Here is a 23,886-nt window from a genome sequence, read left to right on the forward strand (position 1 = left end):
ACAGCCCTGGGCGGCAGCAACGCAGAGACGGGGCCGGTAGTGACCGGAGAGGGGACAGAGGTAGCCCTGGTGTTGTCACCCTGTCCCTCCCTGCTGACTCAAACTGTCACCAGGGTGTGGGAGGGGAAACTGAGGCAGCAGGGAGGAGGGGGTGGCCGGGTCCCCAGGCACCGTCCCGGCCCCGCGCTGGCTCAGGGATGGAGGCAGCACGGCCCCGCTCGAGGCCACGGAGGGGAACTGCGGTAACCACCTGCCAATCAAGGCAATGGCGCTAATTAGCAGTTGGCAGGACTCCCATCCTTGTTAATTAGCGATAACGAGGATTTATCTCCAGGCCAGATCCAGCGGAGCGGGGAAGGAGCTGCGTTCCCCGAGCGGGGCAGGAGCCCGGTGCCAACGCAGCCCCATGCGCCGGAGCCTTGGCCATCGCTCCGGCCCCGGCTGGACGACGAGCTGCGGGCGTTAAAATGCTCGATTTTATTTAAAATAGCACTTTGAGAGAGGAAAAAAGGGCCGGGGAGGGGCGAAGGGCGGTTGCATATAAAAATATATGGGGGTGGCCAGAGCCACGGGTTCCCCCAGCCCCTCTGGCCCCAGGGGCCGTGTCTTGGACCCCAGGGCCACGGTGTCCCAGCAGGACCCAGTCACCAAAGGGGACGCCGGCCTCGGTGAGTGTCCCCCCCCCGCCCGGATAAAAAGCTACGGTGCAAACGCACCCTGAGACCCGTATGAAGATGAAGGGGGGAAGACAGTGTCCGGGAGTGGGGGGGGGTGTCCCTCCCCCCGCCAACCGCTTTTTTGAGGGGCACCTTCCTTCACGTCCTTGGTAATGGCAGAGTTTTTGCATGGAGCAGCTGGGTCCGTGGGCGGTCCCGGGCCCCGAGGGAGCGGGCGTCAGCAGGAGCTGGTCTGGAGGTTGGGCTCGTTGAGCAGCGAGGCGATGGAGGAGGGCCCGTAGGCGCTGTCGAACTCCTCGTCCGAGCTGAGCCGGTCGTCTTGCAGGGAGGAATCGGCGGCCGAGCGGGCGGCTTTGCGCCTGGGGATGGAGAAGAGGGGTCAGCCCTGGCGCGGGGACGGGGCTGGCACCCTGCTTCCAGCCCAGGGCCAGGGCTGGGATCCCCCTCCTCTCCAGCCCCGCGCTCCCCACCAAGCCTCCTTCTCCAGCGCCTTGATGCGGTTCTGCAGCTGCTCGTTGAGTTCGTGCTGCTCCTCCAGCTCCCGCTGCGCCTTCTTGCGGGCGCCCTCCAGCCGCTCGATCTCCTCCTCCGCCTCGTCCACTTGACGCTTCAGGGCCTTCACCCGCAGGCTCAGCTGCAGGGAGAGGGGGCGATTCCCACGGGATTTCCCCCGCCGGTGCGGGACAAGCACCCCGGGGTCCCTTCGGAAGCCGTTCAGCATCTCCCGAGGGCTCCCCTCCACCACCCACCTGGTCCTTCTGGTCGCTGACGTGCTGCCGCTCGTCGTCGATCTGGATGGTGAGCTCCTTCACCTTCCTCTCCAGCTTGCGGTTGGAGGACAGCAGGACGCTCTTCTCCCTGCGGCGAAACAACGGGTGGGTGGGCAAGCCGGGCTGGCGGGGGGGGGAGAGGCCGAAGGCACCCCCCCACCACCCCAGCCCCGAGGCGGGGGTCGGGGGTGGCCGGTACCTCTCCTCCGCCTGCAGCCGGTCCTGCAGCTCCTCCACCCGCGCCTCCAGCTGCGAGACGTTGCCGCTGGGTTTCTGCAGCCCCTCCGAGCTGGCCAAGCGGTTCTTCAGCTCCTTGTTCTGCGGGGAGCAAAATACCCTAAAAAACCGTCCCCGTCAACCCCCCCCCTTTCATACTGGGGTTCCCAGCCCGGTGCGAAAGGCTCAGAACCTCGCTTATGTAAACAGGCGGTGAGTCAGGGCCCAGAAACCCTTTCCCAAGGTGGAGACGTTAACGAGCCGGGTTATATAACGACAATTAGCCGTGCTGGCACCAGTCGGGGCACGAGGCAAGACCGGGATGTGCCGGGCACCACCGGGTGCAAGACACGACACCCATCATCCCCCAGTTTCTGCTCTTAACCGCCTTCGTCGGCCAAAAAAAAAAAAAAAAAAAAAAATTCCCCAAAAGCACCAGAAAAACCAGCTCCTCTCCCCGTCCCGCACAGCGGCGTCGCCCCGACCTCGTCAACCGGGCAGCGGTAACGACGGCGGCTGCCGCCGGGCCAGGCCCCGCAGCGTCAGCAGCAGGAGCCCCGTGTTTTTCTTGGCAGCCGTAATTCCGCGCCGGGAACAAGAACAGCTCGGGGAGCTCAGTTCCCATTGATCTGCCTCGTTAAGAGCCAGCTCGGGGTTAGGTAACGAAGGGTTCGGAGCGCAAGCCCAGGCAGGCTGGCGGGGAGCCGCGAGGGAAAGGGGGATCCCATGGGAATGCCACCGCGGGGAGATGCCGGACGGCTCCGGGGAAGCTCCGGCCAGGGGTTGGACATGGGGAGGACGGAAACGGGCCGTATCCAGAGCAGGGAGGAGGAGGGGGAGTGGTTTTCCAGCAGGAAAAGCTCCTTGGGAAGACAGTCCCTCTCCCAGGGATGCTCTAGAGAGGAGCGGGGCCGCACCGGGACGCTTCGCCCCGTACCCCCCATGGGACAAGGGGTCCCGCTGTCCCCTCCGGCTGTCCCCACGGCCCCGCGCTGGCTCCATGCCCCCCGTGGCTCAGCCGTACCTGCCTCTCTAGCGAGACCTTGTCGCACTCCAGGTCCTGCCGGCTGGAGCGTTCCTGCAGCAGCTCTGCCCGCAGCTGGTCGATCTGGGGACAAGGAACGCAGCACGGGTTGGTTTTGCCACATCCTTTGCCGCCACATTCTCTGGGCTAGCGACTGGGGCCACCGAGGTGGCCACGGCTCAGATTTCTTCCCGCGACACCAGCGCTGCGGAGCACGGGCGGACTCGGTGCACCCAACGTCCCACGGCACGCAGCCGGTGTCGACGGCACCAAAAACCCCCGACGAGAGGATTTCGGTTCCTTCCTAAATTAGTTACCGCCATTCTGGCGAGCGGCCCAGAGGTGAGGGCTGCAGTTTTCCACTGGAGGGTTTAAACTGGTTGGACTGGGAGCCGGGGACCCGGCTGCGCTCCCGGCTCTGCCCGGCACCGCGGCGCAGCCGTGCCGGGGGCAAGAATGGGTTTAATCCTTCGACGGAGCAAACCCAAAACGGCCTCAGGGGCCCCTTTCAGGTTGACCAAGGCGAAACGCGCAGCTTTGTGCGTTTAATTTTAAAGCGAAGGAAATCGGAGTTTTATATATAAAAAAAAAAATTGCTCGAATTTTACTCGAGCGCCCCAAAAGCCGGTAGGGCCACTCCTGAGCCGAACCCAGCCGCGGTTTCACGTACATCCCGCTCCGCAGCTCCCGTGCTTCAGACACGTCCAGGGGTCATGGGAAAAGTCTCCCTTCGAGATGTGCCCATTTCCCAGATGGAAAAACGGGACCCCCTCCCCCCTTTTACCGGCTCCCCATAGCCCGAGGGGTGCGAATCCCCCTTTCCAAGCCCCGGGCTGGATCCCGGTGGGGCAGGAGGGAGACGGGCTGTAAGCGGAGGAGCTGCCGATCCCAGGATCCCGGCAAAACCCAGCGCCGGCGGATTGCGGGAGGCTCCCGCCTGCTCGCAGAGCCCAGGCACCGGCTCCGGCTTTGAAGGTAATTAGCGGGTGGGTTGACAGGGAGGCGAGAGCCGGGAGCCCGGTGTAATTTAAGCCCCGACTTCCTGCACAAACACAAACCTCACCCTGTAATTTCAGGGGATTTCTTTTTTTTCCGCGCCCCCCCCACCCTCCCGCCCCGCGCCGAGCTCGTATAATTTCCGTTCGCGCCCGAACCGGCTTTTCAGACACCGTCGTCCCGCTTGTATTTAGCGCGACGGAAGGCTGCTCGCTAACGACTCATTACATGGGGTTGTACCTCCTTGCGCCCGAGGATCCGCGTTACCCAGTGGTGCTTTGCTGGAGCCGGGGGGGGGGTCTCCGTCCCGGCACCAGCCGGGTTTGGAGGGGGGGCTCCTCCCGCCCTACCTGATCTCTGCTCCGGTTGACCCTCTCCGTCAGCAGCTCCACCGTGGTCCTCTCCTCGTCCAGCTCCACCTCCAGGCGCTTGGACTTCTCCTGCGTGGAGAGGGGAGCAGAAGGGTCAAGCGGGAGCCTCGGGGGGTCTCGCCGGCTCGGACCCTCCAGCCGGGATGCCGGAGGAAGGGGGTTTGCTCCGACAACGCTCCCAGCCTGGCAAAACCCAACTGGCCTGGGGGGCTCCGGTGCAGCCCGGTGGAGTCGGGGCTGGGGGGGCAGGAGAAGGGAGACGCTGGGCTGTGAGACACGGCGCTTGACGCCGTGCGGACCCCCGTGCACCCACACCCCCCCCCAACTTCGGGGGAGAACAACCCATCAAAGCAAGGGCCTGCGGCAAGCCCAGCCGCGGGGCAGCGCCGGACGGAGCCGACACAAAGCCGGCTGCGCTGGCGATTAATAAATATAATATTAGCAACGCCCCGCAGCGCTGCCGGGCTGCGCAACTCCTCTTCCTCAGCAACTCCTCTGCCTCAGCGGCTGCGGGACGGAGGACGCCCGGGCCAGCTCTGCCCCTCGCTGTCAGCAACGCAGCATTGCAGGGACGGGGCGAGCGGTTTTCGGGGCGTTGGGCCACGCTCCCCCACCTCCAGCGCCTTGACGTGCCGGGAACGATCGTCCTGCGAGCGCTTCTTGGTGTCCATCTCCTGCTCCAGGTTGTGCAGGCGCTGGAGCAGCACCTCCTTATCCAGCAGCGCGCTCTCCCGCTCCGCCTGGCTGTCCTGCAGCGCTTGCTTCAGCCGGGCCACCTGCGGCACCCAAGGGGGAAGATGTCCCCATGCCAGACGTGGCACCGGGCACCCCACGGAGGGACGGAGAGGACGTTGTGGGGACCCGCAACCCGCCAGCCCTCGCCGTAACCTCGTCCTGCAGCCGCCCCACGCTGAACTGCATCTTCTCCACCTCGGCGCCCCGATCCTTGGCTTGTTTTTGGGAGTCCGTGAGCTCCTTCCGCGACTTCTCCTTGAACTCCTCCAGCTGCGACTTCAGCGCCGCCAGCGAGCTGTGGGACTCCTCCGTCATCTGCTCCAGCTGCGGCGGAGAGGGGACAGCTGAGGAGCTGGGGACCAGCCCACGCACCCCCTGCCCTTGCTGACGGGGCACGAGGTGGGAGAAGGTACCCGTGGGCATGGGGCTGGGGGGACATTTCTGCTTCTGTGGGCTCGGGAGCATCACGGCAAGGGGTGCCAGCCCTGTCAGAGCAGCCTGGAGCTCTGGCCGGAGCCACTTGGGGAAGGGCAGGGGACAACATGGCGCTGGGACACCAGGGGATGCTGATCCCTAGGGACAGCGTGGTTTTATGGAGTCTCCTGGGCCACCGGGGGGAGGATCAGTCCCAATCAGCTCCGCAGGGAAACCAGACCCGCACCCAAAGTCCCGGATCCCTCCCCGAACCCAGCGAGGGGAGCTCCCCATCCCACGGCACGGGGACTGGGTGTCGCGGCACACGGTGGGGACGGGGGCGTCCTGGGGGTGGAAGCGTCCCCGGAGCCACCCGGGGCGACCCCCCAACCTCTTTGTTCAGCTTCTCCGTGGTGCGGTCGAGCAGGCGCTTCTGCTCCTCCAGCTCGCTCTTGGCGCGCTTGAGCTGCTCCTTCTGCCGCTGCTCCTCCTGGTAGGACGCGCTCAGCTCCTGGTGCTCCTGCGTCAGCCGGGCCAGGCCGCGCTGAGCCTCCTCCAGCCGCGTCTCCAGCGACCGCTTGGCCATCAGCAGCTCCTGCTCCCGCTCCGTGGCTTCGCCCAGCGACTCCTCCATCTGCCTGCGCTCTGCCTGCGGGGAGGGGGCTCTTCAGGCTCCGTCCCTCGGCAGGGGAACAGCTGGGGAACGGCCGCAGTCCCGGTACCTCCAGTTTGGTGACCTTCTCCTTGAGCCGTGCCTGGGAGCCCTCCCAGTTCTCGCCCAAGCGCTCGTATTCCTTCAGCTGCGTCTCCATCCCAAGGATCTTCCTCCTCAGGTCGTCGTTCTGATCCTGCACCTCTCGCAGGCTGGACTCCACCGTCTTCCTCGCCTGCTCCGAGGCCTCCCGCGCGCTCTCCAGGGAAGCCTTCGCCTGCAACGCAGCCGCAGCATGGGATGGACCCGGGACTAGCTGCTGAGCTGGGAGGCGGGGGTGGGTCTCGGGGGGGCAATTTGGGCTCGCATCCCTTGGTATGGCTGGGTGGGGGCAACCCCCTTCCTTCCCCCGGTCCCCAGGCTCACCTTGGTGGCCTCGTCCCGCTCCTCCTGGAGCTGCTGCAGGTCCCTGCGGTACCGTTCCAGCTCCCCGTCGCGGCTGGACGCCTCCTCCCGCATGGTGCCCTTCAGCGCCGCCAGCTCCCGCTCCCGCTCCCGCAGCTGCTCCTCCCGGCTCCGCTTCTCCGCTGCCAGCTCCCGCTGAGCCTCCCGCAGCTCCTGGGACGGAGGGGAGTGGGGTGTCGGGGACCCTCGGCGCTGGACGGGGTCCCCGGCGCCGCCTGCCGCCTCCTTCCCTCGTCACCCACCTTCCTGAGCGCCTCCAGCTCGCCGGGGTCCGCCGCGCTGCTCCGCGCCTGCTCCGCGTCCTCCCGGGCGGCGGCGAAGCGCTCCTGCAGCTCCCGCAGCTCCTCCTCAAACTCCTCCCGCTCCAGCTTCACCTGCAGCAGCCTGGAGAGGGGCAGGATGAGGCCACCAAACCCAGCCCCGTGTCCCCCTGTCCCACACCCCCAGCCCCAGCGTGCCCAGAGAGCGGCACCCGGCTCGGCCATCGCCTTCCTCCCCGGCGTGCCCAGCGAGGAAGAGGAGGGCCAACCCCATCCCAGCTCCCCGACGCATTTTAACGGCGTTTGGAGTAAAGGTGCTGGGTGGTGGCGGGCGGCTGGACCTCCCCAAAAGTTGCTCGCGCCCCCGGCTCAGCCGCAGCCCCGGCACTTACTCCTGCTTGGTGGTGCGGAGCTCGTCCTTGTTCTTCTGGAACATGTCCCGCCAGTGCCCCGTCTCCTCCGCGCTCTCCTCCAGCTCCCGCTGCAGGTTCCTCACCACCGTGTTGATCTTCTGCCTCTCCGACTCCAGGCTGGCCTGATCCTGGATGGAAGCCTTTGAGCGCTCGCCCGCAGAGCGGCATCCTCGTGCGATGCTCCGACGATGCCGAGTTCCTGCCCTGGCTAACGGCCCCCAAACCAGCCCAGGGAAGCTACACAGGGAACCAAGGAGCCCCCGGACCTCCCCAAACCAGCCCAGGGAAGCCACGCAGGGACCTGGGGAACCCCCAAACCAGCCCAGGGAAGCCACGCAGGGACCCAAGGAACCCCCGGACCTCCCCAAACCAGCCCAGGGAAGCCACGCAGGGACCCGAGGAGACCCCAGACCGCCCCAAACCAGCCCAGGGACCCGAGGAGCCCCGGACCTCTCCGAACCAGCCCAGGGAACCCACGCAGGGACGCGGGGAGCCCCCGGACCTCCCCGAACCAGCCCAGGGAAGCCACGCAGGGACCCGGGGAACCCCCAAACCAGCCCAGGGAACCCACGCAGGGACGCGAGGAGCCCCCGGACCTCCCCAAACCAGCTCCGCCCTCCCCACAGCATCTCCATCCTGGGGCAGCGAGAGCCGGGACAGAGGGATGCTCCGATGGGGCGAGTTTGGGGCAGGACACAAACCCCATTTCCAGCTCAGGACCATTTAAAGGGGGAATTCAAGGGCACCGACTCCAAGCAAAGACCCTTCCCAGCCACAGCAAGTCCCCGGCCCCCGGCCCTCCCCGCAGCCGGACCTGCGTCATGTCCTCCATGCTGCGCCGCAGCTGGTCCATGTCGCTCTGGTACTGCTGCCGGACGCGGTCCAGCTCCTTGTCATGGCTGGCCACCTCCTCCTTGAGGGCTCCCTTCAGCGCCGTCAGCTCCCGCTCCCGCAGCCGCAGCTGCTCCTCCTGCCGCTGTTTGGAGCTCAGGGCCTCCTCCAGCTCCTCCCTGGTCTCCAGCAGCTCCTGTGGGCCAAGGGGACAGCCCGGCTCGGTGGCAGTGAAGCGACAGAGGGGGATGCCCGCGCCTCGGCGCGATCCTCGCCGTACCTTGTACAAGGCTTCGCCGCCCGCGGCCGCGCCGGAGCCCTTGCGCAGGCGGTCGAGCTCTTGGTGCGTGGCCAGCAGCTGCTCCTCGCAGTCGCCCAGCCGCGTCTCCGCCTGCTCCTTGGCTGTTCTCGCCTCGCTCAACCTGGGGGAAGGGGACACAACGGCAATGGGGTCCTTCAGAGCCTGGCAGGGACCACCCGCCGGCCCCTGGGGACCCACATCTGCACCCCGAGGGGCCGGGGATGCAGCACCCGCCTACGAGCACCTACATGGTGGGCGGCTCGTCCCGGCACGGCGAAGGGGACGGGGACAGCGGGGGTGACGGCCACCCACCCTCGCGCTCCCCCAGCCCTCTTTGTGTCTCCAAATGTCCCCCCTGCCCCAAACCCTCCGTCAGCGTCCCCCGCGCGGCCGCAGCCCCCGCAGCGGCTCTTACTCTTGCAAACTCCTCTGCAGCTCCTGGCTTTTCTTCTCCAGGGCCCCCCGCAGCCGCTGGTTCTCCCCCTCCGCCTCCCGCAGCCGCGACTCCAGGCCCCGAGCGGTGCCGCTCCTGCCCGGATCCCGGCTCAGCTCCAGCTTCTGGCGGAGCTGCAGGAGAAGGGACACGGGTCACGTCCCCTCCACGGGGGCACAGCGACCAGCGACCGCAGCCATGCTCCATGTCCCCCTCCCCAGCATTCCCATCCCCCCGGCTCCGGCGGGGATGGGAATGACCCCCGGCGCCCACGAGACACCCCAGCGGGGTGTAAAACAGACCAGGGGAAAATTTGGTCTCGCCTGGGCACCTGAGCCCAAGTGAAGGGGCTCGGAGCAGGAGCCCATTGCGCTTCTCCTCCCCCCCGGGGATATAGACCACGGTCCCACGGCCCCCCCGAGCCCCCCAGCCCCCCTAACCTTCTGCCTGGCTTCACCTTGGTCTCCTCATCGAGCTTCTCCTGCAGCTCCTCCACCTTCCTGGCCAGGTCTCTGTGCTGGGGCTGGGAACACGCTGCGTCCTTGGGAGGTGCCTGGAGAGACACCCCCCGCCCCGGGCTCACTCGGTGGGTTCAGGGCACCGCAACCCCCTCCACCACCACCACCAGCGGGGGGGAGCTTGGGGTCTCCCCCCAAGCTGGGAGCAGCACGAGGATGGCCCCGACTCACCGCCAGCTCCTGCATCTTCTCCAGCAGCCGGGCGGTTTTCCTCTTCAGGGAGATTTCGCTCTCGCTGCTCCTGCGTCAGAGCGGGGGGAAGCGTTTGGGGATGGGGGGGGACGGAGATGGGGGGAAGCGTTTGGGGATGGGGGGGGACGGAGATGGGAGGAAGCGTTTGGGGACGGGGGGGACGGAGCTGGGGGGAAGCGTTTGGGGACGGGGGGGACGGAGATGGGGGGAAGCGTTTGGGGACGGGGGGGATGGAGATGGGGGAAGCGTTTGGGGATGGGGGGGGATGGAGCAAGGGGAAGTGTTTGGGGACGGGGGGGGATGGAGATGGGGGAAGTGTTTGGGGACGGGGGGGACGGAGATGGGGGAAGTGTTTGGGGACGGGGGGGACGGAGATGGGGGAAGTGTTTGGGGACGGGGGGGACGGAGCAAGGGGAAGCATTTGGGGATGGGGGGGATGGAGATGGGGGGAAGCATTTGGGGACGGAGCAGGGGGAAGCGTTTGGGGACAGCGGGATAGAGCAAAGGGAAGCGTTTGGGGATGGGGGGGGACAGAGTGGGGGCACGTCCCAGCCCAGGATGCAGGAACACCCCCAGCACTTTGCCGCTTGCTCCCCCCCCAAAATCCTGAGCACCATGTGGATACCGGGACACCCCCGCTCCCAAACCGCCCCCGCAGCATCCCAGCCGCAGCCTGGGGGGCTTTGGGAAAGGGGCAGGGAGTGACGGGGGCAGGCGGGGAGGGGTGGGGGGCTCGGGGGGGCTCTCACCCCTCCTTCAGGATGCCATAGATGAGCTCCTTGGGGTGCTCGCTGCTGCCGGGCTGGGCGACCTCCCGCTGGTCCCGCAGCAGGTCCGGGGTGGATTTGAGCTGCTTTAAGGGATAAAAAAGCTCAGCTCTGGCAAGGACGTGTGTCCGCCCCCCCCGGCCCCGACCCGGCACCCTGGGTCCTGCCGCTTGCCTTGGTGCCGGTGCCCCCCTCAGCTACGGAGCTCGTGACCCTTGTGATCCCCGCAGGATCGGGCCCCCCCCCCGTACCTGCAGCTCTGCCCGGGCTTTGCTCTGCAGCCGCTCGCCCGCGGGCTCCTCTGCGCCCCGGTTCGCCCGCTGGCTCCTTGTCCCCCCGTCCTCCATCCCCGCGGCTCCGCCGGGGCGGCCGAGGCTGCTGGCGGGCACCGCAGGGCGAAGGCCACCGGCCCGGCGTTGGGCACTGCTCAGTTCCCCGGCATCCGGCACGTCGCGGTGGGGGACGCGGCCGTCCAGGCTCTGGGAGCGTTTCCTCTCCTCCGAGGGGATCCGGCCCCTCCGGGCCGCCCGCCCTCGCTGCTGCACCTTCCCGTCGAACTTGCTGATGAGGGAATCCACCGAGGAGAGGGGTTTGGTGTCCACGTCGCTGTCGCCCACCGCGGCTTCCGTGTCCGAGGAGGGGGCTTTGGCCGTGGCCCTCGAGCCGGGGGCTTTGGCCCGCTCCGGTGCGATGTTCAACATGCTGCTGCTTTTGCTGCCGGCCAGAGCCCGCTGCTGCCGGCTGCCGCTGGGCCGGGGAGCGCCGGCGGCGAAGGGCTCATGGTCGGCGGTGCTGAGCAGGTCCCCGTGGGACTGCGTCCTCCGCAGCTCCTCTCCCAGCAGCCGCTTGCCCGGCGGAGGTTGGGGCTCATGGCGGGAGGTCACCGAGACGCCGCCAGTCTCCTCATCCGAGGTGCTGTGGGACGAGCCGTGCCGGAGCTGCCGCCCCACGTAGGGGTTTTCCGGCAGGTCCGAGTCGGAGCTGATGGAGCCGGGGGGCTGGGGGCCGGCGGGGGGGTTGGGGTAGGAGCCCTCGCTCTTGATCTGCACCCCGAAGGAGTCGCCGCCCTTCTCGCCGCTGTTGAGGACGACGAAGGGCTGCCCGGCGATGCCCTGCACCCGCACGGCCACCCCGTAGGAGCCGGGCTTGCCCCTCGCCTTGGGGGGTCTCCGGGGCTCCTGCAGGTCGTTGATGAAGCGGATCTGGACGCCGTAATCCACGGGGCTCTGCTTCTCCGCCATCGCTGCGCTCGCCGGCCACTCCATCACCGCGGTCCTTGGAGAGGAGGGAGGGGAGAGGGGACAGAGTCATCCTCGGATCGGAGACGGCGCTCGGCGAGGGTCCGGCTGCCAGAGGACACTGCAGCGTCCCCAGGACAGGACGGGGACAAGGCTTGCTGTGCCGGCACCGGCATCGCCAGGGAGAGCAAACCCCCCCCAGCCCCAGCCCGCAGCCGGACCCTCACCGCGGTTGCCGCCGCTGGCCCTTGGTGGCCAGAGCCCGGGGACGCGGAGGGGAGGCAGAGATCCAGGCTGGGCTCCGCAGCCGGGCTCCGCTCCCGAAGCCTCCCGGGTGGCTGCGGAAGGAACGCCGCAGCCTGGCTGCAGCCGGAGCCGGCGTCCCTCAGCATCACCCCCAGCGCCGGGGCAGCCGCTCGCGTCCCGTGGGGAGGGGACAGATATGAGCAGTGACATATTGGGAACAGCGTGACGGAACCCTCCCCCCTGGTCCCGGCGGCACCCAGGGCGATGCCGGACGGAGACCGGCAGGAGCGGGGAACGCAGAGGGGTGGGGGGCTGAGCTCCCCTACAGGTACCTGGGGGGGGTTACGTGACAGAAAAGCCCAAAATCAGCCCCCGAGCCCCGCGGCATTGTGTATTCATCCCCCCCCCCGAGCACCGGGAGCAGCCACGGCTCCTTTCTCTGCTGTAAATAACGCGGATACCAGGAGCGATGCGAGGTGCCGAGCGCTCAGCTTGCACCCGCGTCCCTGGGGGGGTGTCCCCAGCCAGGCAGGGGGATGCTTAAACCCATCCCGCAGGTGGAGAAAAAAAAAAAAAACAACAAAACAAAAAACCAAAAGCAAAACCCCACACTTTCAGCTCAAATCGGGACATCGCCCCCAAAGCCGCCCCAGCCCGGAGCGGGGAGCGGGCAGGGATGGAGTGGGGGGATGCCCAGTGTCTCCCACCTCCTCACGTCAGCCCTGAGCCCACGTCTCCCCCCGTTTCCCCCCCCGGGGAAGAAGCCGGAGCGGGACGTCCCTTGCCGTGGGATGGCAGAGAGGGGCCCGGAGCAGCAGCGGGGGCTGGAGGCAGCAGCCGGTGCCACGCGGACTCCGCGAGCAGCGCCAGGAGGGATGAGTCCTTGGCTTCCCCCGGCCCTGCTGGCCCCCCACCGCCGTCGTCTGCTCCCGGCCCCCGGCCAAAACCCGACGGGGGCAGCTCCCGCGGCTCCTCGGCTTCGCCGGAGTCACCCGTGGGGTCTCCCACATCCCTGTCCCGAGCCAGCAGCCGGGGCAGCGACCGGGAGCTGCTGGCCGCGGCGGGCAGGGGAATGGCTAGTTATGTCCCAGGCGAAGGAGCCCAGGAGCCGCAGAGGTGATGGGAGAGGAGCCCCCGTCCCCTGAGCTCGTTATCCCTGCCCGGTGTCCAGCTAATGAGATCAGCAACAGACACCAGCCTCTATAAATACGCCCTGAGCCCAGCGCCCGCGGCCAGAGCCCCTAACGCCGACCCCACCAGCCCCGTCCCCGCCGCGCGCCGCAGCATCCCCTGCGGGGGGCCGGGAGGAGCAGGACCCCCACCAACCTGCCCCAGGAGAGGCAACCGGCTTCGGCAGCAAAATTCAGAATTTTCCCCGGCTGCCAGCGTCCAAAGTGCGGCCGGTGACAAAGCCCGACCCGGGTGGGGAGAGGAATGGGCCCCGACTGCTATCGGGGTGGCAACCGCGAGCCGTGGGCGCAGCACCCGCCCTGGGAGGACCTTTGGATGGGCGGCATGGCTTCGCGGCAACACGGCATCATGGCGGCACAGCATCCTCCCGCAGCATTGCCGGCGCGGCAGGGGCTCGCCGAGCAAAGCGCCGGCCTCGCCAGCATCCCCGCCGCCGGCAAAGGACGCGGCTCTGCCCTGGCACGAGCGGGGAGCAGGTGGCAGGGAACGGCAGGGGACGGATGCGGTTGGGGACGTCGCCGGGCTCAAACACGGCCTGGCACAGGATGGCACCGGGGTGAGGAGGATTTGCTCTTTCCGAGCTTCGCTGCCGGCTTCGGGGGGCTCCGGTGGCGTTTGAGAAGCCGGGAGGAAGCAGGTGAGCCAGGCCCGGTTACGGCCCAGGAATGCCTCCTTCCTCCTGGAAGGGCTCCAGAGAAAGGGCTGGAGCCGGATCGCATTCCTGTGTGGCGGAGCAACACCCAGCCCCGCGCTGGAAACACAGCCCCGGGAGGGGATTTCACTGGAAACCACAGGGAAGGAGCCTGGAAGCAGGAGGGACGGAGAATCGGGGATAAGAACAGGCTGGTTATTGTCCGCGGGGCGCGCCTTGTGCTCCGACGCACCCCAGCGAGGGCAGCGCCGAGCCCTGGGGGTCCCGCTGCGGGACGAGGCGAGAGCCCAGGGGTCTCTTGCCGAGGGGTCTCTTGCCGGCGGTCACGCACACCCCCCGGCATCGCGCTGCCGGCCGCGCCGGGGATGGCGGGCGGCCAGCTCCGCTCGCCCGCACCGGCCGCACAATGAGCCCTTTGTGGCCAGGACGTTTAACCCAGAAAGTTGTTTTGCAATTGGCGGGCGGCGCTGGAAAAGGGGCTCCTGCGCCCGGCGGGGCTCTGCATCCCCCCCACACACACACCCCCCACCCCCGGCTCCCAGAACACCTGGGTGGGAAAGGCCGCGGCTGCCAGGTCGGGCTGAGCCTCCTCCATCAAGGTCAGACGCGTAATTCGACCGCGGGCGGCCACACGCCGGGACCCCGGCGAGGAGCTGGCTCCGTTTTCCCCCTTTCCGAGCCCCCCTTTCCGAGCAGCACCCCACAAGGATGGGGACAAAAAACCACAGGATTATCCCAAAAGCACCTTGTGACCGGACTGACGGCGCGGGGAAGGAGCCAACAGAGACGCACAAACCCGGCCGTTTCTCCCCCATCACCACCTGGGGGTTGTTTTTTGGGGGCGGGGGGGATCCCGACCCGGTTTGGGCGGTTTCCACCCAGGGTTTCCCCACGGCTTCGCTCACCTGCGCGGCTGCTCGCTCAGCCCTCCGCGTTCACAGCCCGGCTTTCGCTCGGGGCCAAAGTCCGGGGCCGATTTCGGGCGCAGGCAGCGCACACCGTGCCTCTGCCCTGCCCGTCACCGGGCCCGACACCGGCAGGGACCGGCTATTCCTGCTCTCCCAGGGCCCGAAACCCCGCACCGTGTCGGAGGAACCCGAAACCAGGGCACCTGCGTCACGCAACAGGGACGGGCTCGCGGTGACGCTGGCCAGCAGCGTGCCAGGGGCTGGGAGAGGGATGTCGGCGGGGAGAAGGGTCGCCCCCCAGGCGACGTCCCCCGGGGCGGCCGCGGGAGCTGATAAGGACCGAATTCCTTCATCCCGACCCGGCCGCGGGCAGAGCCCTTGGGTTAATCATCAACCCGGAGACTGGAAAATCCCGTTCCCGGCCTCTCCCAGGGGTTTCGGAAACCAAACCCCGTTCTCCATCCTCGTGCCGAGGGCGGCTCCACCGCGGCGCCCCGACACCACCGTCACCGCACGAGCCGCGACGCAGGGTGCTGCGGTAAACGCCGCTCAGGTCCGTTTAGTGGTTTCCAAGCGAGTCGTGCCTCCGAAACCGGAATTATTTTCATCCACGCGCTCGTGGGACAAATACTTCCCTGGGGGGAACGAGCGGGGAGCGAGGAAGAGCCCTGGGGGCGTTACGTGGCTCCGCCACAAGCCAAGAGGTCCCCAACGGCTCTGGTTTCACCCCAAAGCGGGGAACCCCCCTCCCCGCCCCCCATTGTTGGGGTCCCCAGGGCAGGTCGGGCAGCGCAAACACGAGCGCGCAACATCGCACCGACCCCCCCAAAGGGACGGCAACACCTCCCGCCCCGCAAAAGGGGACGCCAAGGAAGGGACTGGGGGGGATGCCGCGAGTGCCGCAGCCACGACGCAGCGGTGAGGGGCTCCGCCAACAAAGCAGGGGCCTCCGCCGGGCTAAACGGCACCTTATCTCCAGGGATGGAGATGGAAAACCCGACCCCGTTCCAAACCAGCCGGACTGGTCGGGGTGGTGGGAGAGGCAAAGCCAGCCCCGATCCAGCCGCAAACACCCTCCCCAGGAGGGTTGGCAAGAGCCATGGGGGACCTCGGGAGGCAACGGAGTCCCGGGGCAGCGGGTGAGGCAGGTGGCAGCGGGGACGGCACCCGAGCCCTAGATATTTTATTTTTTTTTTTCCCCTTTCTTATTTAAGCGGGCTGCTAAAAATACGGCGCCGGGAGCCCGGGAAGTAGGGCAGCGCCGGGCCGGGGGGGGGGTGGTGGGACCGCGGCGTCACCGCAGCCACCGCATCGTCCCGCACCGGCGGGAAACGACCGACCCGCACCCAAAGGGCTTCACCCCCCCACACACACACACCCCCCCGGGATGTGACACCCCCACAGTCCCGGCGGCGCTTGATTAACTCCGTGCTAATGAGAAGCAGCGACGGCCACCCCTATAGGGGCCCTATAGGGACAGGCCCCTCCCCAAAGGACGGGAGCGCCTGTGGGTGCAGCTTCCATAGGGAACGGCAGATCCCGCAGGGCCATAGGGGCGGGTGAGGCAGCGTCCATAGGGGCTATAGGGGACAGCAGGGCCCCGACGGAGGGGTGGAACGGGGACAACCCCAGTCCCTCACTGGGGGAGCCGCCTGGGGGGTCCCCATAGGATCTGCTATAGGTCTGGTCACCCCCTAGGGACAAGAGCCCCTATGGGGACCGCTATAGGTTGAGCCAAGGACGAGGGTCCCCATAGTGCCAGCCCCTACAGGATCTTCTATAGGGCAAGGTTTCCCCCACAAAGGAAAGCCCCTATAGCTTCCGCCATGGGGCAGGGCATGGCGCAGGAAGGACAGCCCATACGGCCCCAACTCCTATAGGCCCTGCCATAGGGCAGGGCACGCTCCAGGAAGGACAACACCTACAGCGCCAGTGCCTGTGGGCTCTGCTGTGGGGCGGGACATGCCAAGGACAACAGTCCCTATGGGCCCAGCCCCTATAGGCTCTGCCATAGGGCAGGGCACACCCTGGGGAGGACAGCACCGACAGATCCGGCCCCTATAGACACAGCTATAGGGCAGGGCACCCCCCCAGGACAGCAGCCCCTATGGCCCCAACCTCTATAGGCGCTGCTGTGGGGCAGGACAGCCTCCTGGCACAGCAGCCCCCATAGCCCCGACCCCTATAGGGGGCTATATATGCCCCTATATGGGGCAGGACCTGCTCCCAGGACTTGAGCAGCTATGGTGCTGGCCCCTATAGGCTCTGCCGTGGGGCAGGACCCACTCCCATCACAGCAGGCCCTATAGCCCCAGCCCCTATAGGCGCTGCCATAGGGCAGGGCACCCTCCCAGGGCATCAGCCCCCATAGCCCCAGCCCCTATAGTCTCTGCCTTAGCCCAGGGCACCCTCCTAGGACATCAGCCCCCATAGCCCTGGCCTCTATAGGCGCTGCCGTGGGGCAGGGCACCCTCCTGGGACAGCAGTCCCTATATCCCTGAACTCTATAGGCACTGCCATAGGGCTGGGCACCCTCCCAGCGCAGCAGCCCCTATAGCCCCGGTCCCTATAGGCTCTGCCGTGGGGCAGGACCCTCTCCCAGGACACCAGCCCCCATAGCCCCAGCCCCTGTAGGCGCTGCGGTGGGGCAGGGCACCCTCCCGGCACAGCAGCCCCGGTGCCCCCGCCACTCACCGCCGCCGCCGCGCGCGCCCGCCGCTGCCCACCGCAACCTGTTACCTTCGCCCAGGCCCCGCCCCCGGCGCCGCCCATTGGACCGCGCCGCGCCCGGCCCCGCCCCGGGGCGGGGACAAGCCCTGTTATGCCACGCCCCCCTCAAACCACGCCCCCCTCCGGCCGACGGCCCGCCCCGGGAGGTCGGTCACGTGATGCAGGTAATTCGCCCCGCCATCTTGGGGAGGGAGGGGCGGCGGCGGCACCTTCGCGCTCCTCAACCGCCGCACCCGCCCCCAGGACACGGTGTGGCGGGGACGGTCCCGACCCTCCCGTCCCCCCCGGGGCGCTCTGCGGGGGCAGCGGACGGATCGCCGTGCCCGCAGGCGCGTTCTGCCACACAGAAAATGGCGCCCGACACCGCCCTCTCCTCCCGGCCGGCTCAGGCCACACCCAAGATGGCGCCGCTCCCCCTCCCTCCTGCCTACGGCGGCCGGGAGCGGCCGCGCTTCCGCCGCGCCTGCGCAACGCGGGCCGCACCGTGACTAAGATGGAGGTCGGGGGAGCGCGGGCGCCGCCGCCGTTCTGGGCCGAGGGCCCGGCCCCGGGGCAGACCTACATCCCCGGCGGACCCGGTCCCGCCGCCAGCCTCCTGCCCTTCACCAGGACGCTGTGAGTGCCGGAGGGGCTGCGGGGAGTGAGGCTGGGGGGACTGGGATGGGGGAACTGGGGTGGACTGGGGGAACTGGGAGGAGCGGCGCAGGGGGAGCAGAGAGGGCTGGATGTGGGGAGATGGGGCTGGGAGGGAAGAAATGGGGCTGGGGGGGTGGCTGGGAGGGGAGAAATAGGGCTGGGGGCCCGGAATAGGAGAAGTGGGGCTGGGGAGAGGCTGGGGGGGAGAAGTGCAGCTGGGAGGGGAGAAATGGGGCTGGGGGGGCTGGAAGAAGTGGAGCTGAGCGGGGCTGGGAGGGCAGAAATGGGGCTGGGGGCGAGGAGCAGGAGAAGTGGAGGTGGGGAGAGGCTGGGGGGGAGGTGGGGATGGGGGGGAGAAATGGGGATGGGGGGCTGGAATAGGAGAAATGGAGCTGGGGAGAGGCCGGTGGGGGTGGGTGTAGAAATGGGGCTGGGGTGGTGCTGGGAGGGGAGAAATAGGGCTGAGGGGGCTGGAAGAAGCGGGGCTGGGAGGGGAAATGTGGGGCTGGGGAGGGCTGGGGGTGTTTGAGGACCTGGGGGAGCCCGGGCCCTCGCTGACGTCGGGGTCTGCAGGAGCCCGATGGTGACGGGCACCTCGGTGCTGGGGGTGAAGTTCGCCGGGGGGGTGATCATCGCCGCCGACATGATGGGCTCCTACGGCTCCCTCGCCCGCTTCCGCGGCATCTCCAGGCTCCTGAAGGTGAACGACACCACCATGCTGGGGGCGTCCGGCGACTACGCCGACTTCCAGTACCTCAAGCAGATCATCGACCAGATGGTGTAAGTGCTGGTGGCCGCGGCCGTGGCCATTGTGGCCCCCAGCTCGGGCTGGGCAAGGCCTGACCGCGCTGTGGATCCTGCTGGGCTGCTCCCTTCTCCCAGCCCTCAAAGGAATGAAATGTAATTAAACAAGGAGGGATAAAACCGAGCTGAAATCCCCATTTGGCAGTTTCTTCGATACAAGTGTCTTTCCCAAATTCCCCGCTGAGCGCTGTGGAGAACCGGTTTCCGTTACTCTTTGTGGCTGTTTCAGCTCTTGTAAGAGCTTGTGTGAAACAGGCTGCGGGAGGGGACTCTGTCCTGCGGGGTGTGGGCTGCTGCTCCCTTACCCGGCTGCTTCCCGGCTTTTCTCACTTGGGTGAAATTTCTACCTGAATCAGAATCGACGAGGAGCTGTTGGGAGACGGTCACAATTACAGCCCCAAAGCCATCCATTCCTGGCTGACGAGAGTCATGTACAACCGGAGGTCCAAGATAAATCCGCTCTGGAACACCGTTGTCATCGGAGGCTACTACAACGGCGAGAGGTGAGCGAGGACGAGTGACGTGGAGCGTGTGACAGTCACTGCGCGTCCTTCCCCGGGGCTGCCTGCCATGGCGCGGGGTTCAGAGAGGCTCTGGAGCCGAGTCCCTCCCCGCAACGCTCACGGATCTGTCCCTTTAGCTTCCTAGGTTACGTGGACATGCTCGGCGTGGCCTTCGAAGCCCCCACGCTTGCTACGGGTTACGGAGCGTACCTGGCTCAGGTAGAGAATTCTCCCGCTCAGCTGCTAAAGCGACCTCAGCGCCGGGGGTGACTGAGCTGCCGAGATACTGGACTGTGTATTTATTTTGGTTTTTTCCCCCCGCAGCCGCTGATGAGAGAAGTTTTGGCGAAGAAACCCAACCTGACGAAGGAGGAGGCCCGTGACTTGATTGAGCGTTGCATGAAAATTTTGTACTACAGAGACGCTCGATCCTTCAACAGGGTGAGCGTTTTCTGGCGTTTCCTTAGATCTGAGGGTGCTTCTCCCGTCACCGCGGCTGCGGCACCCAGAGCCCGCACTCCTTCACCTTTGGAAGGGTTTGTGTTTAGCGCTGCTGCCTCAATGTGCCCACCAAGGGAAAAGCAAAAACGTTACTGAATTGCAAAGCCACGTTAGAACAAGCTCGTTTAGAGGGCAGCTGCTAGTCCTGACCCCCGATTGATTAGAGCTTTCCCAGGGCCTGTCTTAAACTCGGGTATTGCAGTCAGGCTTCGTCGGGAACTGTCGGTGGTTTGGGGCTTCGTCGGGAACTGTCGCTATTTTCTCTCCTCAGTATGAAATCGCCATCGCAACGGAGAAAGGCGTGGAGCTGGAGGGACCCCTGACCCTGGAGGCCAACTGGGACATTGCCCACCTCGTCAGGTAACACCCACTGGCTTAACACGCGCTCGGGGGCTCTTGGCTGGGAGTTGAGTCTGGCAAAGCCCAAAGGCATGAAATGAAGTGGGTGAGGAAGGCTGGGTGATGGGCAGCTTCAGTAGGAGCCTCCTTGAGCCCTGCTCCAACCAAATCCTTCACGCTCCGGGCTCTGCTCTGCCGTTTCCAGCCGAGGCCTGAAGGCGTCAGTGGGGAAAGGCGTTTCGTGGGCGTCCCCGTCTGCTTTGCTGCCCTCGGGCTGCCTCGGCCGAGCGCCGCTGATGGGCGGCACCTGCTAAAAAGCAAAAAAAAAATGGGGATTTTTGTTAGTGTGGAGCCAGGCCGCGCGTTATCCTGACCTTATCACATCTCTTCCTGCAGTGGCTTCGAGTGATCCCCGCCGAGCTGCTCCCGGCTCCTGTGTCCGTGTTCTCACCCTTTACGTATCTGTAAATCCGTTACTCCCTTGGAAGCCTTGATCTGACTTGTTTTGGAAAGGAAATAAATCCGTTAAAGAGAAGCCTGGGTGTTTGCGCTGGGAGCGGGTTTGGGGGGATGCTCCAGGAACACCTACCTGGGGAAGGCGCCCGCTTTCAAGGGAAGGCCGCTGACCGCCGCCAGTCCTTACTCCTGCCGGAGAAGGGCAGCAAAAAAAGTGGCTTTTATTGTTTTTGTAGTCTACGGTTTGGTTATCCTGCAGGAGCAGGGTGGCTACCAGACGCTCTAGTTGGAACGCGCAGAGGGGAAAACCCAGGAATTTCTCGAAGACAAGAATAACGACGATCTCCCTCCTTAAATTCCCCGCCGCTCTGCCTCCTGCCAGCAGACACGCTGGGACAGAGCGGTATTTACTATTACCGGAGAGAAACAACAGTAAAAATATTTATTCAGGAGAGGGTTTTATTAATGATTTTTCAGGCTTTTATTTAAAAAAAAAAAAGAAAATCTCAGTGGGGGGAGCAGGTTGTTCCCCTGAACCCAGTGTAGAGTTAAAGGGCAGGGAGGGGGCGCAGAAACGCAAATGGGACAGAACTCTGCCCCGAGTGTTAATGACACATAAAGACATTTAATTACCATCCCATCTCGGGTTCTTCGGGCCACGCGGACGGCTCCGGGGGGGGGCGCAGAGAGAGACCCAGCTCCCGCGCGGAGCCCTTCGTGATGCCCCCTATGTTAAGCAGGACGATCTCAGCGGAGTTAAATTAGTCCTTCATAATAAAAACGCATGTTTATAAATCCATTTCCCTGGTTTTATTAAATGTTCCACTTATGTACATTTTAAAGATGAACCATTTACAGGTCTGCACATGCTGCCTCCTGCTTTCCTCCGGTAAATAGGGAAGGTTCACAAAACCTCTATGGAAACAGAAAGGTGCAGGTGCTTCCGAATTCCGTATGTCAAAATGCTTCCGTTTATACCGTAATACATACAATTAAAAAACCCTCAAACATGCAAATTGTAGAAAAATTTAAGCTGGCAGTGAAAAATAAAAACAAACGTCTTCTTTTTGTGCACGTCACAGTTTTGTTTTCGTTAAATCAGATTTCTAATTCTAAGGAACGTAGTGTCTGATGCCACTGGTTAAAGCAGGTTTAGCAACTACTAGTAGTTAAAGGTCAACGTTTCATGGTCCAAAGGGTCTTAGCTCCCACCTACGGCTCGGGGAGATCAGACGGAGCTGATTTTCCCCTTTTCCACCAGTGACTCTGGAGGGAGGTGGGTGCCCGAGACCCCTCCTGAGCCCCAGGGCGACGTCTCCAACGGGCAAAAACGCTTTTTCGCTTGTGTGTTTTTTTTTTTTAACCCCGCCTCCAAATTCACAAGCGAAATAATAATTAACTCTTCTTTAGGAAAAAAAAACCCAACAAAACCCCCCAAAAAACCCCCCAAATGCAAAGCAAACCGAACCCAAATTTTAATGGCCAATTATAGAAGGTTCACACATTAAAGCAGTAACTCGTATCTAATTTTTCCACAGAAACCTAAATCTCTGGGTCAAGTGTTAAAAAAAAAAAAAATAACAAAGAAAAAAAAATAATCTGTGTTAAGACAACCAAAAGATTTATATACTGGTTCATTAGCTACATATTTTTTTTTTCCTTTCTTTAGAAATGGTCACATTGACAATGTATAATTCAAAACATTTCTGCACAATAAAAACAGAAAACTATGATACAGTGAGGTAAAGAAAACGCAAAAATATTCACCCACAATATATTTTCAGAAAATACCAACACAGTGATTTTTTTTCTTTTAAAAAAGCACAAAACTTATAAATGAACAGCATAAATGGCTATTTATCTGAGTGATCGCCTACGAATTTCCTAAACCCACAAATCCACAGGGAAGTGTAATGGTCTCATCCAACATTTATTTAAAAAATAACCCTTTCCGGATCACGATTCGCAAGATCAGTGCTCAGATTTCCATCAGATCCAAATCGGCGTCTTCAAAGCCATAGAAGGACTCAGTCTCGCTTTCCCCTTCGAAGAGCTGATGGAGGATCTCGGGGTCCGCGGCCTCCTCGGCCTCCCTCCGGTCCTGGGCCTCGGCCGCCGCCGCCTCCCGCTGCCCCTCGCTCAGCTTCAGCTGCTCCTCCAGCGAGGCGATCAGCTCCTCCTGCATGTCGGCGTTGCGCCGGGGCGAGTTGGCGGTGCCGTCGGGGCCGGGCAGGACGCTGGCCACCAGGAAGGACTGCTGCACCAGTTCGGGAGAGTCACCAATGACCTCCAGCACCTCCGCCAGCCAGCACAGAACCAGCTGGAGGAGAATGTCCGAGTCGCACGTGGAGTCCGCCATCTCCTTGGCTTGCTCTTTCCACTTTTTATGCAAGAAATTTTTCACAGTCCTTTTTATACAAACATCCAGGGGTTGGATTTTGGAGCTGCAGCCAGCGGGGACGACAGCCGGCAGGGTGCTGGAGGCGCTCAGCAAGGACAGTACCTCCTCGGAGAGGTGCGTTCGGTGACAGTCCAGCACGAGCATGCCCTTGCTGTTCTGGCACCGCGTGTGCTTCTGCCACACTCGGGACGACCACAGCTCCATGACTTCGTCGTCGCTGTATCCGTTCTCCTTTGCTTCCAACATGATGGATTCCGGCACGTTGGCGGGCTGCTGTACGTGACCCCGGTAGAAGACCAGCGTTGGGAGAACGCTTCCATCGGCGAGGATGGTGAGGACAACGTCGCACCAGGGCTCCCCGGTCCCCACCGTCTGCAGAGCGTTCTCCTTCCGGTCATCGCTGCTCAGCACCTCCACGTCGAGGAAGAGGGAGATCTCATCGATGGCGGCAATCATGGAGAGGGGCAGGTCTTGAGTGTGGATTTGCCGCTGCACGAACTCGATGAAGCAACTGGCGTTGTCCTCCACATCTTTGGGGAGAGGGTGAGCCACGGCCCTTCGCGTGTGCGTGCTGAGGTTGTGCCGCAGCATGAACCTCACCGCCCACTCGTAGGAGATCTTGAAGCCACCTTCGAGGGAGCGGCCGATCTTGGTGGCTTTCTGGAAGAGAGTCTCCTCGTTGACAGGCAGCTGCTGCTCCCTCTGCGTGAGGACCCATTCCGCCAGCTTCTCTTCAGCCTCTAAGCTGAGGTACTTGCCCTCCGACAGGGACGCCAAGTTCTCTTCTTGGAAAGCTTGAAACCTGCGTAGCCAGCGCTTGATCCGCCTCTGAGGGTTTCGGAAGTGCTCTGCAGCCTGCTCCGTGTTGCAGCACAAGGCAAACAGTACAACTCGCAGCTTCTTTACCGACAGCTGCTCCTTTTTGCTCGCGGGCTCGGGCTCCTTTGTCGGCTGCTCGTCTTCTTGAGCATCAATATTTAAGCACTCTTCCTCCTGGCAGACCAGAGGCCGGCCGTAGGCTGCCGGTGCCAGCTCGGGCTCCAGGTCGTCCTTCGCGGGTAACACAGACTTTGTTTTCACAGTAGCAGCTTTAGCCAGGGAATAGGCAGGGCACGTGTTCTTCACGCTTTTGTCCTGGGGCTGAACGTGCCTTGAAGGGAGAGAACACAGGACCATCTTAAAACCCAGAAAATGAAGCTGTTGAGGGAAAACAAATGAAAAAACCAACCCACAAAGGAGAAAACCA

General features: G+C 64.4%; 3 protein-coding genes across 21 annotated transcripts in view; 1 reads left to right on the forward strand and 2 right to left on the reverse strand.

Moving 5' to 3' along the window:
- Positions 1 to 458: 458 nt before the first annotated feature.
- On the reverse strand, positions 459 to 17,017 carry CGN (cingulin). Of its 4 annotated transcripts, none has more exons than XM_074566550.1 (21): positions 16,965 to 17,017; positions 10,287 to 11,310; positions 10,018 to 10,121; positions 9,248 to 9,317; positions 9,016 to 9,111; positions 8,541 to 8,692; positions 8,105 to 8,246; positions 7,808 to 8,020; positions 6,973 to 7,121; positions 6,563 to 6,704; positions 6,282 to 6,473; positions 5,926 to 6,132; positions 5,595 to 5,852; positions 4,943 to 5,113; positions 4,669 to 4,830; positions 4,034 to 4,123; positions 2,688 to 2,771; positions 1,647 to 1,765; positions 1,427 to 1,535; positions 1,148 to 1,311; positions 459 to 1,036 (listed from the first exon to the last, which is right to left on the reverse strand). In XM_074566550.1, exons 2-21 carry the CDS (start codon positions 11,298 to 11,300, stop codon positions 895 to 897), a joined length of 3,780 nt encoding a protein of 1,259 aa, XP_074422651.1. In that variant the 5' UTR covers positions 11,301 to 11,310; positions 16,965 to 17,017; the 3' UTR covers positions 459 to 894. The 4 variants fall into 4 exon arrangements, with proteins under 4 accessions (XP_074422651.1, XP_074422653.1, XP_074422650.1 ...); XM_074566552.1 differs by lacking the exon at positions 16,965 to 17,017 and adding an exon at positions 14,268 to 14,483 and having other exon boundaries at positions 10,018 to 10,118; XM_074566549.1 differs by lacking the exon at positions 16,965 to 17,017 and adding an exon at positions 14,268 to 14,483.
- Positions 17,018 to 17,082: 65 nt separating this feature from the next.
- PSMB4 (proteasome 20S subunit beta 4) lies at positions 17,083 to 20,318 on the forward strand. Its single transcript, XM_074566701.1, has 7 exons — positions 17,083 to 17,615; positions 18,210 to 18,416; positions 18,797 to 18,943; positions 19,081 to 19,162; positions 19,268 to 19,384; positions 19,716 to 19,804; positions 20,180 to 20,318. The coding sequence occupies exons 1-7, from the start codon at positions 17,092 to 17,094 to the stop codon at positions 20,190 to 20,192; spliced, it is 1,179 nt and encodes a 392-aa protein (XP_074422802.1). The 5' UTR covers positions 17,083 to 17,091; the 3' UTR covers positions 20,193 to 20,318.
- A 379-nt stretch (positions 20,319 to 20,697) lies between these two features.
- Positions 20,698 to 23,886, reverse strand: part of POGZ (pogo transposable element derived with ZNF domain) — a 36,723-nt gene continuing 33,534 nt past the window's right edge. For all 16 annotated transcript variants that reach the window (XM_074566540.1, XM_074566537.1, XM_074566533.1 and 13 more), the window contains one exon: positions 20,698 to 23,790. In XM_074566540.1, the coding sequence (XP_074422641.1) occupies positions 22,218 to 23,790 (1,573 nt within the window). In that variant the 3' untranslated portion in view covers positions 20,698 to 22,217. The remainder of the gene's footprint in view (positions 23,791 to 23,886) is intronic.

The sequence above is a fragment of the Larus michahellis genome, chromosome 24 (assembly GCF_964199755.1).
Source record: "Larus michahellis chromosome 24, bLarMic1.1, whole genome shotgun sequence".
NCBI lineage: Eukaryota > Metazoa > Chordata > Aves > Charadriiformes > Laridae > Larus > Larus michahellis.